The following is a 16,181-nucleotide window of genomic DNA, read 5'->3' as shown; positions in this document are numbered from 1 at the left end:
GGAGGCGTGGACATAAAATGCAATTTTCGAAATTTTGTGAAGTAATTCTTGCTTTTTACACAGCAGTTATTTTTTCTTGAACCTTCGCACTTAGTTGCTCAAGCATTTTGGTTTCGATACTGTCTTGATTATCTTAATGAAATATTTGTCTGAAATCTGTGTGTGAAATATTTGTGTGTGTGGTGGAGGGGGAGAGGGGGGGGGGTCAGATTAAGAAATGCTTCCAAAATAAAGGTTGAACTTCAAATTTCTTAATCTATTTCGTGTAAAGAGTCAAGAAAGGTCATTTGCAGAAGTCAGTATGTCCAAGCTTTCCTTAGTAACCTATGTTTATCGCAAGGAATCGAATATTTCTTACCACCTCACCGCTTTCAGCATTATCATTTCTTGTGTGCAGCTGCCGTGGGTCACTGCAAACATCTTTCGCGTAAATGGTAGCCGCTCTTAAATCCGCAGTATGCTGGCTGAACTTCACACCTACACACGGATATCTCGCAATTAGGGCGGGCTGCCTGAATGCCAATATACAGCTCAATTTCCGAATACTACTAATTCAACCTTTCCGATGTGGTCATAAATGCTGAATTTATTTATTTATTTACAGCTTGTACTTGCGTCGCCGTGAAGGCACTATCGAAATGGAGATAACTTAACTGCGTGTTAACTGTTCTCATATGGGGCACAACTACTGCTACCAATATGGCGAACCCATTTATTGCACAAAAGAAGCCTGTTCCAGCACTAGAAGATATGAAAGACAACAAAAGCACACAAACATTTCAACATAGCTATGCAGTACGGAGGGTGGACCAGGTTTATGAAAGCAAGCTTGTAATATATATATATATATATATATATATATATATATATATATATATATATATATATATATATATATATATATATATATATATATATTGTCACGTGGGGGTGAAAATGCAGTTAGCAACAAATGAGGGGACAATCTTCGCAGGAATCAACTCATTATTGGGCTGACTTACACCCACAAAATAACTAAGCAATTGGTGACGGCCATAGCAACAATCGTGCTCAGCGGTCGTTGATCTACGAATGTCCTTTTCACTCGTCAGCGCTGAATTTAAAAGCAGCGTAGAAAGATCTCGATAAAACCGTGAACAGAGACTAGCATAACCGGGAACACTGTAGAAATACAAGCGCATGGCTGGAATCCTTCCAGACACATCTCGAATAATCTGCCACAACAAAGGAAGTCATAAGGCCGCGTCCCGCGACAACGATCATGAACAAACAAAGAATACAGAAGTGATCCGCGTGCTTGATTCACAATGATAAGACCGCATGCCGGCGGGAGTCGAAAAAAAAATAAAAAAAATATATATATATATATATATATATATATATATATATATATATATATATATATATATATATATATACAACGACATGCGAAAAAAAAAACCCTGATAATTTTGCACAAATGTATATAATTCTAAATAAGAACTTTTGTCTAAGTAAGAAACAATACAGAGTACCAAAGAGGAACACAAACTATGGTGGGCGAAGTCTAAGATTCCAGATACCTATGTTTTTTCAACAAAAATAAGCATCTTGTTACCTAATTGAACGACAGACATCACTTAATGCCTTGAAGCCTGCTTTGATATGACATATCATTTTCCTTTATTTCTTTTTAGCACGGAGAAACAGCTTTTAAAATAGGTGAATGAGTGTGGACATGCAAGCTGTCTTAAACAATATAATAAGCTGTCTTCCGTGTTCCTTTTTACGTATGTAATTTGTTTGTGTGTTCGTGCTTCGAGATGGCTGATGTCCAAAATTTTTGTATTTTGAGTGTTTGCTATGTTGTTTCATAATTTTGTATTTATTTCTACCTTTCTGAGCAAAGAAAAACAAACAAACAAACAAACAAACGATATTTTCATGTTTAAACTGTATGCCGTTACATCCCCAGAGTACAGATCGCGTGGGATCCTGAACCTCGTCAGGTGCAAGGTAGCATCTTTTGTTCCTGCAGTTCCTTCTATGGGAAAACTGAATATAAACTTCCAATTTCTAGTATTCACAATAGTAAGCACTAATATACATAAAGGAGCTGACATTAAGTGCACACAAACAATAGTTCACGTTTTAAGAAGTAATCCACTGTTCCAATAAAATGAAAACATTTACACTATTACAGGTACAAAAAGAGAAAAGAATGCTCAGTTTTATACATAAAGTAGGCGACTGACAGAGGTACGCCCTCACTCTATATCCGCGCGATCACATGTAAATTAAGAGCATAAATAGATTTCGTGTACAGCCTGCTATTCCATTTATGCAAATATGATGGAAGTATACTTTGGCGCACTCTGCATAATGTCGCTCGTTGCTCCCCTGCTAACGTCTATTGTACCAACTCGACTGAAGCATGAAATCGAGCAGTAGCTATCACCATGTTGGTTTTGGGGTGCGAAGGAAAGAAAAGGGGGATACGGATGGCTATGGTTGTCCAGGGGCTATGTTTGTCCGGAAGGCCATTTTTCGGGGATGAATACAAGAATGAGCCTTAAATGTTTCCACCATCCAAGCCATCGACCTGCCGGCTCATAGCTCAACGATTGAGTAGCTCCGTTCTCGCTGTTTTGGCGTGATCATGTAGAGTTGAGATCGTCACCTGGTGGGCGCCGTGGGCAGCTCAGATGGTTCGAATTTCTCAATAAAACTTTTCCTACGAAGGAAAATGCGCTTCTGTTTCAGAAGGCTCGTTATCAGTTAACTGTACGGAGAAAAAGAAAAACATTACCACTAATACAACTATATATATATATATATATATATATATATATATATATATATATATAATATTTAATCGTATATCTTAATCACGAGAGGGACGGAGATAACTATGCCATATATCCAAGGCATACTCAGACATTAACACTTTTGTATTATGGTACTATATCCAACATACCCACTTTGTCAAAACACACGCACGGCTGCTTTTAATATTTCTTTTTTTTTTTTTTGGCTTTACAGGTGCTTGACGGACGAGAACAGATGGCGACCCTGGCGGAAGCGAAGGAATCGCTTTTTACTCACGAACAAGGTAAGACAGTGTGCGTCTTGAAATGCCACTAGCGCTGATGTACAGATAATCAATTAGCTTGATAAGTCTGCCTTCAACAAACCACCATCCCATACGGCAAAGCTTGATAGCCAGTGTTTAACACGCGCTTGCTGGTTGCCGTATTTTCTATCGTTCGGTCGTCTGAGCTTAAGTGAACGCAAGAAATGCTGGCAACGATATGAAAGCTATTGGAGGGAGAATGCATCGCGTCCGTACAAGTGAAGTATAGGAATCTTTATTTCTGCAAGTTATCTTTTCTTTTTCCTAGTTAAAAAGCCCGGCGCTTGCTATGGCGTTCCGCCTACGGCGGCCAGCAGAAGATGGTGTAGGCTCAGGGGGACCGCAGCCAGTGCTCTCACTCAGGTTCTGTTCATGCAGCGGATGGGCCGCAGTTGAATGGAAGCTGTGCAAATGTTACCGTGCTTTGAGGCGATGTATGCAGTTGCAGGGATCAACAAAAAACACGTGTCATGGTTAAACGGAAGAATATTAAAAAAAAAAATACTCCGGCGTTACCGCCCTACGGAGGCGATATTGATTCAATATTGATGCAATATTTATGGTGTGCAGCGAGTTGAGGCAAAGACACAATGGAGGAACAATAAGCATCAATAGAATTTGAGTAAAATCGTTACGTTGCCCTGTTCAGAAACCACGATATCGATTACTTGTTTCCCGATTTACTCTAATTTTTGTGTCTGTGGTTGATAAACCCAACTTTTATAACCGGAGCAGCTCGTATGTGTTTATGTGGGTTGGAGCGTTCAACAAACATTAACCAAACCCAAGACGAAAACCGGTGCAAGCAAAAAGCATTACTTGCTGTCGGCTGCCACGAGCGAATCGAGTTGTAAATCACGGAGAGAAAAAAATTACCCGAAAATAAGACTTCATGAAATATGGCCCCGCTGCATTGATGTAGTACTGCTTACACAGTTTACATATCTGCAAGAAGCCGCCGGTGCTGTTGCAGAGACGTGTTGCTGCGCCATCTTCAGGACAACGCAAGAAATGGGAGTTTGGTTTTGTTTAGTTTGGGGCTTAAGTTCCAAAGTAATTCAGGATAGGAGAGACGCCGTAGTGGAGGACTCCGGAAATTTGGACCTCCTGGGGCTGTTAATATGCACTGAAATCGCACAGCACACGGTTGCGTTGTTTTTCGCCTCCCGCAACTTTGATCACGCAACTTTGGGCACAGTAGACGAGCGCCCTAACCACTGCACCACAGCTGGGCACGAAATAGCAGTTGTCGCAATAGGCAGCTCACACTGTTGTGTAAGCTCCTGCTTTTGAGTCCAGCATTATTTGGTTCTTCACTGCGGACCCTTACTGCAAGTGCATTTTGGTCCGTAAAAGGAAGGGGGGGGGGGGGGGGAGGTGAGTACAGAGATATAACGTTAGATGCTTGATATGCAAAATAAATACTCGAAAAAAAGAAGGACAATTACCAAATGAAAAGGAATAAAGTGAAAAATTACTTCGTGTGGCTATTTGAGTCATTACCAGCCTCTTACGGTGTCAATGACCGAAACGAGATAGGCCGCGTATTCCATTCCTTCCTGGTAAAAGTGAAATATTATATTTAAAATTTAATTAGGCTCTCCTTTAGAAACAAAACATTACATTTTGCAACGGCGCGGTTTGGGTGTCCACAGAGACGAGTGTAACCAATACTGCGCCTTTCCCTTCTCGTGAACCAATTATTATTATTTTATAGCTTCACTACGTGAGGTAAAACCAAGGTCACCGTGTACTTCCGGTTACCGTTAAACAGCTTCGAGGTCAAGTCGGAACTTATCACATCCACTTTGGGTAGCTATGTTCCCACCAATAAATCAAATAAACTCAAACTCAAACCAGAAGTGAACTTCGAAGTCAACGTCAAAGGTCAACTGACGGGGGAAGTAGCTTAACGCGTGAGCAAGTGCGTGGCGAGACACATGATCGCTGACGTCAATCACGAGTATATGTAGAGAAGCGCCCTAATGGCCTACATTACTTCACGTGAGACGGTACAGGTATTCCTGAGAAATCGCTCGGAGACACGTAATCCGGTCATTGATTGAAAACATCTTTATTTATTCAGTATTCTCAGAACATGTGGGTGGGCCGCCTAGTCCTGTAGTCCATTGGCTGCTGCTGCTGCGCTGGCCCTCCCCACCAGCCAGTGCTGACGGTCAGGATCATCGCTGAGCAGAATAGCCTCCCACTGCTCCTCCGAGGAGTTGGGAATGGGGTCAACTAAGGGATTAAATTGGCATGCCCACACCATATGGTAGAGGTTAGCTACCTCTCCACAGTGTGGGCACTGCGGAGAGTATAGTGTAGGGTACCACAGGTGTAATTTAGCTGGTGTTGGGTATGTGTTGGTTTGTAGTCTCCTAAGGATGTTCTCTTCTAACTTATTGAGGGATTTGTGTGGCGTTGGGTACTCCTTTCTGGCTGTTCTGTATGGCGCGAGATGTCAGCATACACTGCTAAACCTATCAGGTCACGGCACCCTTCATGGTCATCAGGGGGAGACGCCCGGTATAGAAGAGCTCGGGCATGCCTGTGAGCGGCTTCGTTTCCTCCTGGTAGTTCCAGGTGACCGGAAAACCAGATGATTGATGCTTGGTTGGGTGGGTGCTTAGTTAGCCATGACAACCCTGACTTATGAATTAATCCGTAATTGAAGTTGCGACAGGCGTTCTGGGAATCAGTGAGCACAACGGCGTTGGGGTTAGATGCTACAGCTAATGCAACAGCTGCCTCCTCTGCGTGAGTGGGGTTAGATGTTTTCACCGAGGCGCAGTTCACCCTCGACCCCGCAGGCGTTGAGACTACAATAGTCATGACTCCATTCTGTGGTCCTGCTGCGTCCACGTAAAGGGTGTTGGTCTGCTTGTCCCATTTCTTCTGCAGGGCTTCCCCTCTTGATATTCTCCTCTCGATGTTATATGCGGGACGCATATTCCGCGGAATGGGGTACACGTTGATGCGTCTTCTCACATCGCGTGGGACCTCTTCCCTTTGGTCAATTGTATAGGGCTGATTAACATGGATCTTCTCGAGCAGTTCTCTGCCGGGTGTTGTAAGTGCGAGCCTATTGAGTTGTGAGAGCCATTGTGCTTCCCACATCTCTTCGAGGGTATTATGTACTCCTAGAGCCATGAACTTGGCCGTTGGCGTGGAGTTCGGTAGCCCCAGGGCCGTCTTGTAGGCTTTCCTGATGAGTGTCTCCAACTTTTCAATTTCCGACCTGGAGAGGTTAAGGAATGCCGTCCCGTACATTATCCGCGAGATCACGAAAGCTTGCACTAAGCGGATGGTGTCCCTTTCCTTCATGCCATGGTGTTTATTTCGGATACGATGTATCATCCGGAGGATTTGCTCGGTGGATGTTGTAAGCTTCTTCATTGTGGTGGTGTTCTGTCGCCCCTGCGGGATATACTGCCCTAGGATCTTGATCTCCGTGGGTTTCTGTACTGGGTGGCTCTCTATATACACCGAGATGTTCTGTGCTAGGGGTGTCCTCGGGTTCTTCAGAATTAGCAACTCGGACTTTTCCGGCGCACACTGGAGGCCTCTCTCCCTGGCGTACCAGGCCACCGTGTCCGCCGCTGCTTGAAGACGCTCCTCGATCTCGCCGTCACTCCCCGAGTTGCACCAGACAGTGATATCATCCGCATACAATGTGTGTTTGATGCCGGGAATTTCGGAAAGAAGGCCTGGTAGATCTTTCATAGCTAAGTTGAACAAAAGGGGTGACATTACCGCCCCTTGCGGAGTTCCCCTCGGGCCTAGAGTGATGAGATCTGATTTTATTCCACCGAAGTTTATAGTGGCTTGCCTGGCTGATAAGAAGTTTTTGATATAGTTGTAGGTTCTTGCGCCACAGTTGGTATCGGCGAGGCTTTGCAGGATATTTTTATGTAGAACGTTATCGAACGCTCCTTTCAAATCAAGTGCCAGGATGACCCTTGTCTGTGACTTGGGAGGTGTCTCAAGGAGGTCTTTGTACAAGTACAACAGGGCGTCCTGTGTTGATAGGTGTGGGCGAAAGCCGAATTGAGCGTTAGGTAGGAGGTTGTTATCTTCTAAGTATCTACTCAGTCTCGTGTTGATGACCCTCTCTATGAGTTGCCCCAAACACGAGGTCAGCGATATCGGTCTTAGATTATCCAGTTTAAGGGGTTTGTTCGGCTTCGGAATGAACCGAACCTCGGCTGTCTTCCAGGATATTGGTGACGTTCCTGTAGCCCAATGCTGCTCGTTGAAGCATTCCACCAGCGAGGGGATGGTGTCATCGCTGAGGTTAAATAAGAGCTTCGCTGTTATCTGATCTGGACCTGGAGCTGCATTTTTCCTCATGGCCGCGATTTCTGCTTTGATTTCTTCTTTCGTGAGTGGGATGTCCAGCTCGGAATTCGGCAGCCCAGAATACTCCGGCTGTTCCACGACTTGGTCCGTGCACAGATACCTGGTCTTGAGCTTTTCCATCAACTCTGTGTCCGTACCCGGGGTGGCGTGTACGATCTTCGTGAGCCTATCTTTAGTGGCCGACTTGCTGCTGCTGGGGTCGATTAGGACACGTAGGAGCTTCCAAGTCTTTGACACCCCTAGCTTCCCCTGAATACCATTACAGAGCGAATTCCAGTTCTGTCCGGCCAAGGATATGGCATAGGATTCTGCCTTGTTGTCTATCTCCTCTATTTTTTTCTTGAGTTTGCGGTTAAGCCGCTGTCTGCGCCATCTCTTTGTCAATGAGTGCCTCGCTTCCCATAAATGTAGAAGGTGCGTATCGACCGCTGGGCAGTCCTCTGTCGTGCAGACCTCTTTTGTAAAGGCTTTCAAAGTGTGCACCTCATCTTTAACCTATTCCTCTAGGTCGGTAATAGGGTTTGCAGGAAATGTCTGGGCCTTTCTCCACCTGTCCCAGTTCGTAACTCTTGCGATACCTATTTTGCGCTTGCACGCATTTGTGCTTATCTCCAGAGAGAGTATGAAGTGATCGCTTCCCAGGTGCTGTTCGGTATACTTCCAAATGGCGCTTTGTATGTTCTTGGTGAACGTCAGGTCAGGACACGTATCTCTACTGACACTGTTTCCCAGCCTCGTAGGGTAAGTGGGATCGGTGAGGGTCGATAACCCTTCTTGCGTCACTACTTCTTCTAGTTTTCTGCCTTTTGGTGTCGCTGCCGGGTAGCCCCATGAAGGGTGTGGTGCGTTGAAGTCGCCCCCAATCACGCAGGGGGAATGGCCCACTAAGGTCAGAAATTTCTTTATGAGGGAACCCAATTTTGCGTGCCTGTCTTTAGGAGGGCTGTATACATTCAATACGTGCGTGCTTGCCGCTCCTCTTTGGAGAGGAAGAATAGTTATATAGCAGTGGGCAATATCCGGCTCGAAAGGGTCGTGCAATATGGCAGTGTATAATTTGTGCACTAACGTGGCAGTTAACTGGTCGTGCTGGTAAGTGACATAGTCTTGGAGTTTAATAGGTATTAGGTGGGGTTCTTGAATTAGGATAGCTGCCGGTGGGTCAGACTCCTGAGATATAAGTAGATTTAGAGCAGCCTGCTTTCTCCTGTATCCCCGGCAGTTCCACTGCCAGATCTTTACTCTAGGTTTGGCTGGCATGTTGAATCCGTATCGGATGGCTCGTCCACTTGCATTGTACGAGCGAATTTCGACTTATGTCTTTTATACGCATGTTCCTTCCGAAGTGCAGAAATTGCCGTCTCCGTGTATCGTCGGTTGTTTGCAATCTGCTCTCGAATTTCTTGCAATTGGGCGTTCACGTAAATTGGAAAAGCTTGAAACTCCTCCTTGAAGGACCTCAGTTCTTGGATAATTTGTTGATAGACCTCGCCTAAGGCGGGCTGGGAGCTACCTGCTGTTTTTGGTTTTGAGGAGTCGGCTGAGTTACCGGGGTTATTGCATTAGTAGTAGCTCGCTTAAGCTCTTGGTTTTGGATTGTTAAAGCACTGACTTGTTTTTTCAGACTTTCTATCTCTTTTTTTGAGTGCTGCCAACTCCGTGTTATTCTGAGGGGAGGACGAGGGGAGGGGAGGCCACTCTGCAAAGCTCACCTTCGGATCTGAAAGCTGACCCGAGGACGTCTTCTTCGGCGCCCCGGTGGTCTTGATGAGGTTCTCCTTCCCTTGTTCTTTACCCGCCTCCACGTGACTGGCGTTCTGGGTGGAGCCTGTTGCCCGGCGTCTTGAGCTGGAACGGCCGCGGGAGGCGGAACGAGAGCGGGAGACTGATGACGACGCTCCTCTGTGTCGCTGTGCAGGCTGCTTCTTCTGCCTTGACCTGCTCCTATCTTCTTCATCTTCAAGTTTCGTTGTTGATGCCGCGTTTGATGACGCGGCACTAGCGTTCTTGTTCAGCGGTCTCTGGAATTTCCCCTTGCAGTCTCTTGCATAAGTCTTGTGCGGGCCCTTGCACAGCGCGCAAACGGGTGTGCACTCGTGCGTCTCATCTGGACTCCGCGTTCCACAGGTTTGGCAAGCAGCCCCCTTGGGTTTCGGGCAGACATCTGCTCGGTGACCTGGCGTTCCACAGTTGATACAAGCCGCCCTTGTTTTCCGGTAGATGTAGCAGCGGCGCTCTGACCACCCGTAGTTGACCGTGAAGGGAACCTTCTGCCCGGCGAAGACGATGACTGCCGACGTTGTCTTCCTTCGGGAGATCCTGCGGGGGCATCAGCTGCTGCTGGGATGTTGGTACATGACTGAAGTCCATCTCCGTCGGGTCGTAGTCTCTTAGAGAATTCATCGTGGTCGTGGTAGTCATCAATGAAGCGGGAGCACTCACTGGCGAGCGTCGTTAGACCCGCGTTGCGCGAACGCTATCGTAATCCGGTCAACTTCGCTTAACAAAGCTATATTGATGAGATATGGACGTTGGCGTCTATCGAATATCATTGCGTTATAGTGGCGAAGAAGTGACTTTCGCGGAGATATACACTCCTATGACATGAAACGACCGAGCAACCAAGCGCGGGCTCAGCGGCCGCCGCAGAATGCCTTCTCAAGCCAAGCTACAATTATTTTCAATTAACCCCTGGTGGTCGAAATTTTCAAAGCCCTCCACTACGTCGTCTCTCATAGCCAGAGCCGCCGACGTTAAACTTGTTATTCCTAAACCTAATTTTTAAGTGTGCTGTGCGATGTCAGCGCACGTTAAAGATCCCCAGGTGGTCGAAATTACTTCGTAGCCCTCCACTACGGCTCCCCTTTCTCTCTTTATACTTTCACTCCTACCTTCATCCCTTCTCTTACGGCGCGGTTCAGGTGTCCACATAGCAAGTGTGACAGATACTGCACCTTTCCCTTCCTGTGAACCAATTATTATTATTATTAAAGCGAAAGCCTTTATTGCTTCAACGCTGTCAGCAGGAGCTGTCGGCAGAGGGTGTCACACTTTCGAAGGAGAAAGTTTTATTTATTTATTTATTTATTTATTTATTTATTTATTTATTTATTTATTTATTTATTTCAATACCCTCAGGGCACAAAGGCGTTAAAGAGGGGGTGGGTACAATGCAAAGAAGAGAAAACGCACAAAAGTACAAAAATGTTGATTACTTAACAATAACATTGGTGCAGTTACAAAAGATAGTCAATTAGCGCGTCCTTGAAGGATGGTGGTGCGACCACAACTGAGGCAATGGAGTGGGGAAGGCGGTTCCATTCTGTGCAGGTTTTCGGTAAAAACGAGTTGAAAAGAACGTTGCTGCGGCAGCGGGCTACGGTGACCTTAAGCTGGTGATCAATGCGAGCTGATACATATGAAGGCTGCAAAAGAAGTTCACTTTTAAGTGACGGACAATGAAAGAAAATGATAGGCGAGAAATGTTTCTGCGGGAAAGTAGATCTGGAAGTCCAAGATTTGTTTTCATTAAGGAGACGCTAGCTGTACGATAGTAGTTGGAGGTGATGAAAGCGGGACGGTTCTGTACAGTTTCAGTGAGGTCAATTAACGTATGTTGAGCAGGATCCCATATTGCCGATGCATATTCAAGTTTGGGCCTTACCAGAGTTTGATACATATTCAGTTTCAGATGTCAAGGTGCTTGAGCGAAGTTACTGCGCAAATAGCCAGGAGTACGGTTAGCATTGGCAATAATGAAATCGATATGTATGTTCCAGGAGAAGTTGTTGGTTATGTGAACTCCAAGATACTTATAAGAAGAGGCATGCTCCAATTTATCGCTGATAATATAGTAGATGGAACAATCAGGGTTATTTGAATGGCACGAGATTCGCATGCTCTTACATTTATTAGCATTTAAAGTCATTAATCATTTATCACACCAAATGGAGATGCTGTTGACGTCAGATTGAAGGACATGACAATCATGTAGACTTGTTATTTTGCGATAAAGAACGCAATCATCTGCAAATAATTTAATAAAAGAGTTAGTACCGTTAGGTAGGTCATTACTCATTAATGTAAATAAGAAATAATAAAGGACCTAAAACAGAGCCTTGGAGGACGCCGGATGTTACGGTACAAAGAGGTAAAATACAACCATTGGCTAAGACAGTCATGAAGCAGTCATGAAGGTTAGTCATGAAGCATTCTATCCATCTAAGGATGTTCGGAATTGAATTTAAAGAGCTAATTTTAAAGAGAAGCAGTTGATGTGGAACCTTATCAAATGCCTTGGCAAAGTCCAAAAATATGCATTCAATAAAAGATCCGTTGTCTAATCCAGAGGCAATGCTGTGGGTGAAAGACAGAGTTGCGTTTCACAGGAGAAGTATTTACGGAAACCATGTTGGAACGGACTAAAAAAAGAGTTGCTTTCGAGAAATGTCCCGATGGTTGAGTTAATCACATATTCAAGGAGTTTGCAGGGAACGGATGTTAAAGATATGGACCTGTAGTTAAGTGGAGATTGGGGGTTACCTGATCTGAAAATCGGAACCACCTTGCCCACTTTCCATTCTAATGGCAGTGAGGAAGACCTAATAGACTGGGTGAAAATTTGCGACAGAATGACAGATGAATACACTTCTGTGTTTTTCAGAAACTTCGAGTTGATTTCATCAACGCCGCAGCAAGAAGACAATTTCAATTTCCTAATTAAATTCATAACTCCCACTGAATCAATAATGACAGGTTCCATTGGAAAGAAATCACGTTTAGGTACGAATGGCATCGCACCTGAAGGTGAATGCGAAAAAGATGACGCAAACGCGTTATTTAGTAGTATGCAGCCTTCCTCGCGGTTCATGACTTCATCATTCCGATCTTTAAGAGATATGATGTCTTTTCTGATGGGTTTGATAACATTCCAAAACGTTGCCGGCTTTCTGGAGAGAAGTGACGGAAGCGTGTTGTTGAGGAAAGTAAGCTTGGCTTTCTTAACAGCAGAGTTGGTGCGTTTAGCTGACCGAAATAGCCGCTTCTTCTCATTCAATAATCTTTTTCGGGCACGGTGAACCATAACGAGTGCTGTCGGAAATAACCTGTAGTGGTATATATCTGTCTGTTGGAAGAGCTACTTTACTACGGAATAGGTTCCAGTTTTCTTCCACTGAGCGCTCAGAAAACCCATGCATGAAAACATCAAGAAACAACTCAAGTTCTTTGTCTATTACAGAATAATCTGTCTTAGCGCAGTCTCTGATGGTTTTAGGTGTAGAAGATAAGCGTCTTGTGCTGCATTGAACGGTGAAGTGTAAAACCCAGTGATCACTTCAACCAGGGAAATGGGTTAACGAAAGTGCAAGAGAAGGTGTAGTGGTAAGAATCAAGTCTAGTGTGTTACCTGAGGTAGGTCCCGTTCTTGTAGGTTGAGTAACAAGATGTTTAAAATTGAAGTCTAAGCATAAATTATTAAAAACCAAGCTTTCACTTGCCGCTTCACTGAGAAAAGGGCCGGATCCAGAGCAGATTATGTTTAGAAAATTGAAATCACCTAAAAGGAATAATGGATGTGATGGCTACCTTATGACTAGGTTATTCAAAACGTCGTGCAGCTGATTGCAAAAACCGGAAGTTTCGTTTGGTGGAGGGTAACATGCGGACAAAAGTACAGTTTGGTGCTCTAGCTTGACACAGACACCAATAAGTTCAAGAGCAGAGGTTACAGGAATAATATCAGATATCAGGTTGTTTGCCACAGCTGTAAGGACACCACTTCCAGACTTTATATCGCGATCACAACGATAGATATTGTACTTCTTGTGACAGTCGAACAATTCGGAATCTGCAACCTTTGCTGACAGCCACGTTTCAGTCAGCACGACTATATCAGCCGCACAATCATCACAAACAGGGGATAACTCATCGCGTTTGTTTAATACACTTCTGACATTTGATAATAAAAATAATATACCGTTATAGCCTGAATTTCGCGTGGTGCTAGATGTTAGGATCAGGGCATATCAGGGTCGGCGAGGGTTCAGCAATCAGAATTATGTTCCGCGTTTCGGTTGGTGCCAAGCTCAAGTTCGCATACGCTGTCGGTTCAACTTGTTGTAGCACACTGAAAATGTTTGGCCGCTGGCATTCCCAAAATTGGGAAGATGTTTCCGCAACGACCTCGTTGCCTTAGAGAAATCGTCGTTTACAGATATCCTTGCGTCCTTTAATTTTTACTTCAAGGATAATATGGCGTCCCGAACCTTAGATGCTGAAAACTTCCCGATAATTGGTCTGCACTTTGCAGTCGAAAATTTCCTTAGCCTGTGGGCACGAGCTATGCGATCATCACTACTACCCAGATTTAGGTTCAAAGCTGAGCTAAGAGTTGTGCAAACCTTTTCTTCAGACTCAGCCCATGTTTCATAGAAGCTATCGCCAGGAATTCCATGATATATTAACTTTTCACGTCGAGAACGGTCTTGAAGCTTGTCCAGCCGTTTTGGCTTGGTTTGTGGTGTTTAACGTCCGAAAGCGACTCAGGCTATGAAAGACGCTATAGTGGAGGACTCCGGAAATTTCGACCACCTGGTGTTCTTTAACGTGAGCTGACATCGCACAGCACACGGGTGCCTTGCTTTTCGCCTCCATCGAAAAGTGGCCGCCGAGGCCGGGATTTGATCCCACGTCCTTGGGAACAGTAGTCGAGCGCCGTAACCACTGCGCCACTCCGGCGGGGTTTTCCAGCCGTTTTGAGACTGCTATCTATTCTACGCTGCGCTGTCGTTATCACGTGCTTGAGCGCGAGATCGAACATTTTGTTCAACGAAAGATCACCTGCTGTCAATGTCCGTGATTTGTTGGTCTAAGGCAGTCTGGGCATTCTTTAGTTCATTTAATGAGCTCATGACCTGATCGTTCCTGGCATCCATTTTGTAGTGCAGTGATTTAATAAGCTCAAGTAGCTAGTTGTACTGCTTCCCTATTTCATCCTTCGAAGGCCCGGGATTCAGCTCGATATCGCCGAACAATAACAGCAGGCTGACAACGTGAATACACTCCGAGGACAAGGAAAACAAAACTTGGAGGCATGGAAGTCATCATCATCATCATCAGCCTGACTATACCCACTGCAGGGCGAAGGCCTCTCCCATATTTCTCCACTTAACCCGGTTCTGTGCTAGCTGCATCCACTTGACCCCTGCGAACTTCTTAACCTCATCCATCCACCTTCTGCCGCCCCCTGCTACGCTTTCCTTCCCTTGGAATCCAGTTTGATACCCTAAGCGACCATCGGTTATCCTCTCTTCGCACTACATGTCCTGCCCATGTCCATTTCTTCTTCTTAATTTCCACTAGAATGTCGGTAACTTGAGTTATTTCTCTGACCCACTCTGGAAGTAACAGCAGGCAAACATTGCTTGACCGTTTACAGTGAAGGGGAAAATCACAACCCACCTGCACCAAGTAACAGAAGGGGGATTGAGATGTCTGTACCGTCGCTGTACTTCCAGGCCCAGCCAAAAGTTAAAAATAAATAAACATTGGCTGGGGTTTAGCTTTAGTTAAACCCGGTAGGCTGCGTAAGCAAAGCCGACGTAGCTTCTCTTTCTGTTCTTTCTTCTTCTTTATCATTATCTGCGGCGTGGCACGGCTACCCACCGGGTTTACCCGACGGCTTGAGGAGGGGCCCCATCTGCGGTCGCTCTAAAGGTCAAACGTGGCTACCGGCCGGGTTTCACATAATAATCCTTGTCTACACCAGGAATCGAGCCACCATCCCTTGAATCCCCAGCCGAGCGCTTTACCATCTGCGCCACGCCCCGTGTCGTGAAAGGTTCATCATAATTCCCCTTTTCTACCTTGAGGATAGCGAGATTCGGCGAGAGACAGATACTGCGCCTTTAATTTCCTGTAAACGAATTATGGGACGCCGGTGAACTTTGATGTGTTCTATGGAATGTTGGTTGTGTTCGACAAGGGGCGCGGCATATATCGTCACGACTGGTCATGACGTCACCAGGATATTCATGCATACACGAAGCTGACCCCGCCGGGCGTCCGGTCCAGGCGCCCGTGCGGCGCCTTTCATTCGGCATTTCCACGAACGCCGCACCACACAGCAAATAGAAGCAGAAGAGGTGTTAGTACAGCAGGCATCAGCGGCATTTCAAATTGATTTGCAGGATATAAAAAGAGCGGTATCTGTCGCAATTCTCCGCCGACACATAAAGGAAAGGAGGAAGGTGGGAGTGAAAGAAGAGAGGGAGATAGAGGGGTCGTACTGGAGGGCTACGATCCACCGCGTTATAATGGCTTTCGCCTCATCGCACTTTGGTGGTCGAAAGTGCCCTTTAAATTTTTTTCCTCAATTGTTTGCCTTCCCTTCGAGTGTCATGAAGTAATTTTCATCAATAGGCTTTTTTTTTTTTTTACACAACTATACTCTGCTTAGTGAAGACATGCATCTCACTGCAGCTCCGAAAACAACGCGATTAGAGCCACAAGAAGCCAGTAAGTAGAATTTTACAGCAAGCGAAAACTGCATGGATGTGTCGCTAACTGCAATGCGGCTGTAGAAGCGAAAAAAAGCAAGGGGAGCGGCATTCATTGCGTGCCAGCCGACAATCGTTGGCCCTGCGCTTCTCTGGACGCCCCACAAGGGTGGTTAACGCACGCTAGCCAGTGGTGCTTATTCACAGAA

At 45.3% G+C, this 16,181-nt stretch overlaps 1 protein-coding gene across 1 annotated transcript in view; it reads left to right on the top strand.

Moving 5' to 3' along the window:
- LOC146180812 (solute carrier family 4 member 11-like) overlaps positions 1 to 16,181 on the top strand; it is a 121,541-nt gene that overhangs the window by 59,479 nt on the left and 45,881 nt on the right. Inside the window, exon 4 of the mRNA XM_084577827.1 lies at positions 3,022 to 3,091. Coding sequence (XP_084433953.1) covers positions 3,022 to 3,091 — 70 coding nt within the window. The remainder of the gene's footprint in view (positions 1 to 3,021; positions 3,092 to 16,181) is intronic.

This window comes from Amblyomma maculatum, chromosome 8, assembly GCF_055883805.1.
Source record: "Amblyomma maculatum isolate TAMU_Amacu chromosome 8, ASM5588380v1, whole genome shotgun sequence".
Taxonomy (NCBI): domain Eukaryota; kingdom Metazoa; phylum Arthropoda; class Arachnida; order Ixodida; family Ixodidae; genus Amblyomma; species Amblyomma maculatum.
Note: the sequence above shows the minus strand (reverse complement) of the source record. Positions and strands in the feature narration are given on the sequence as shown.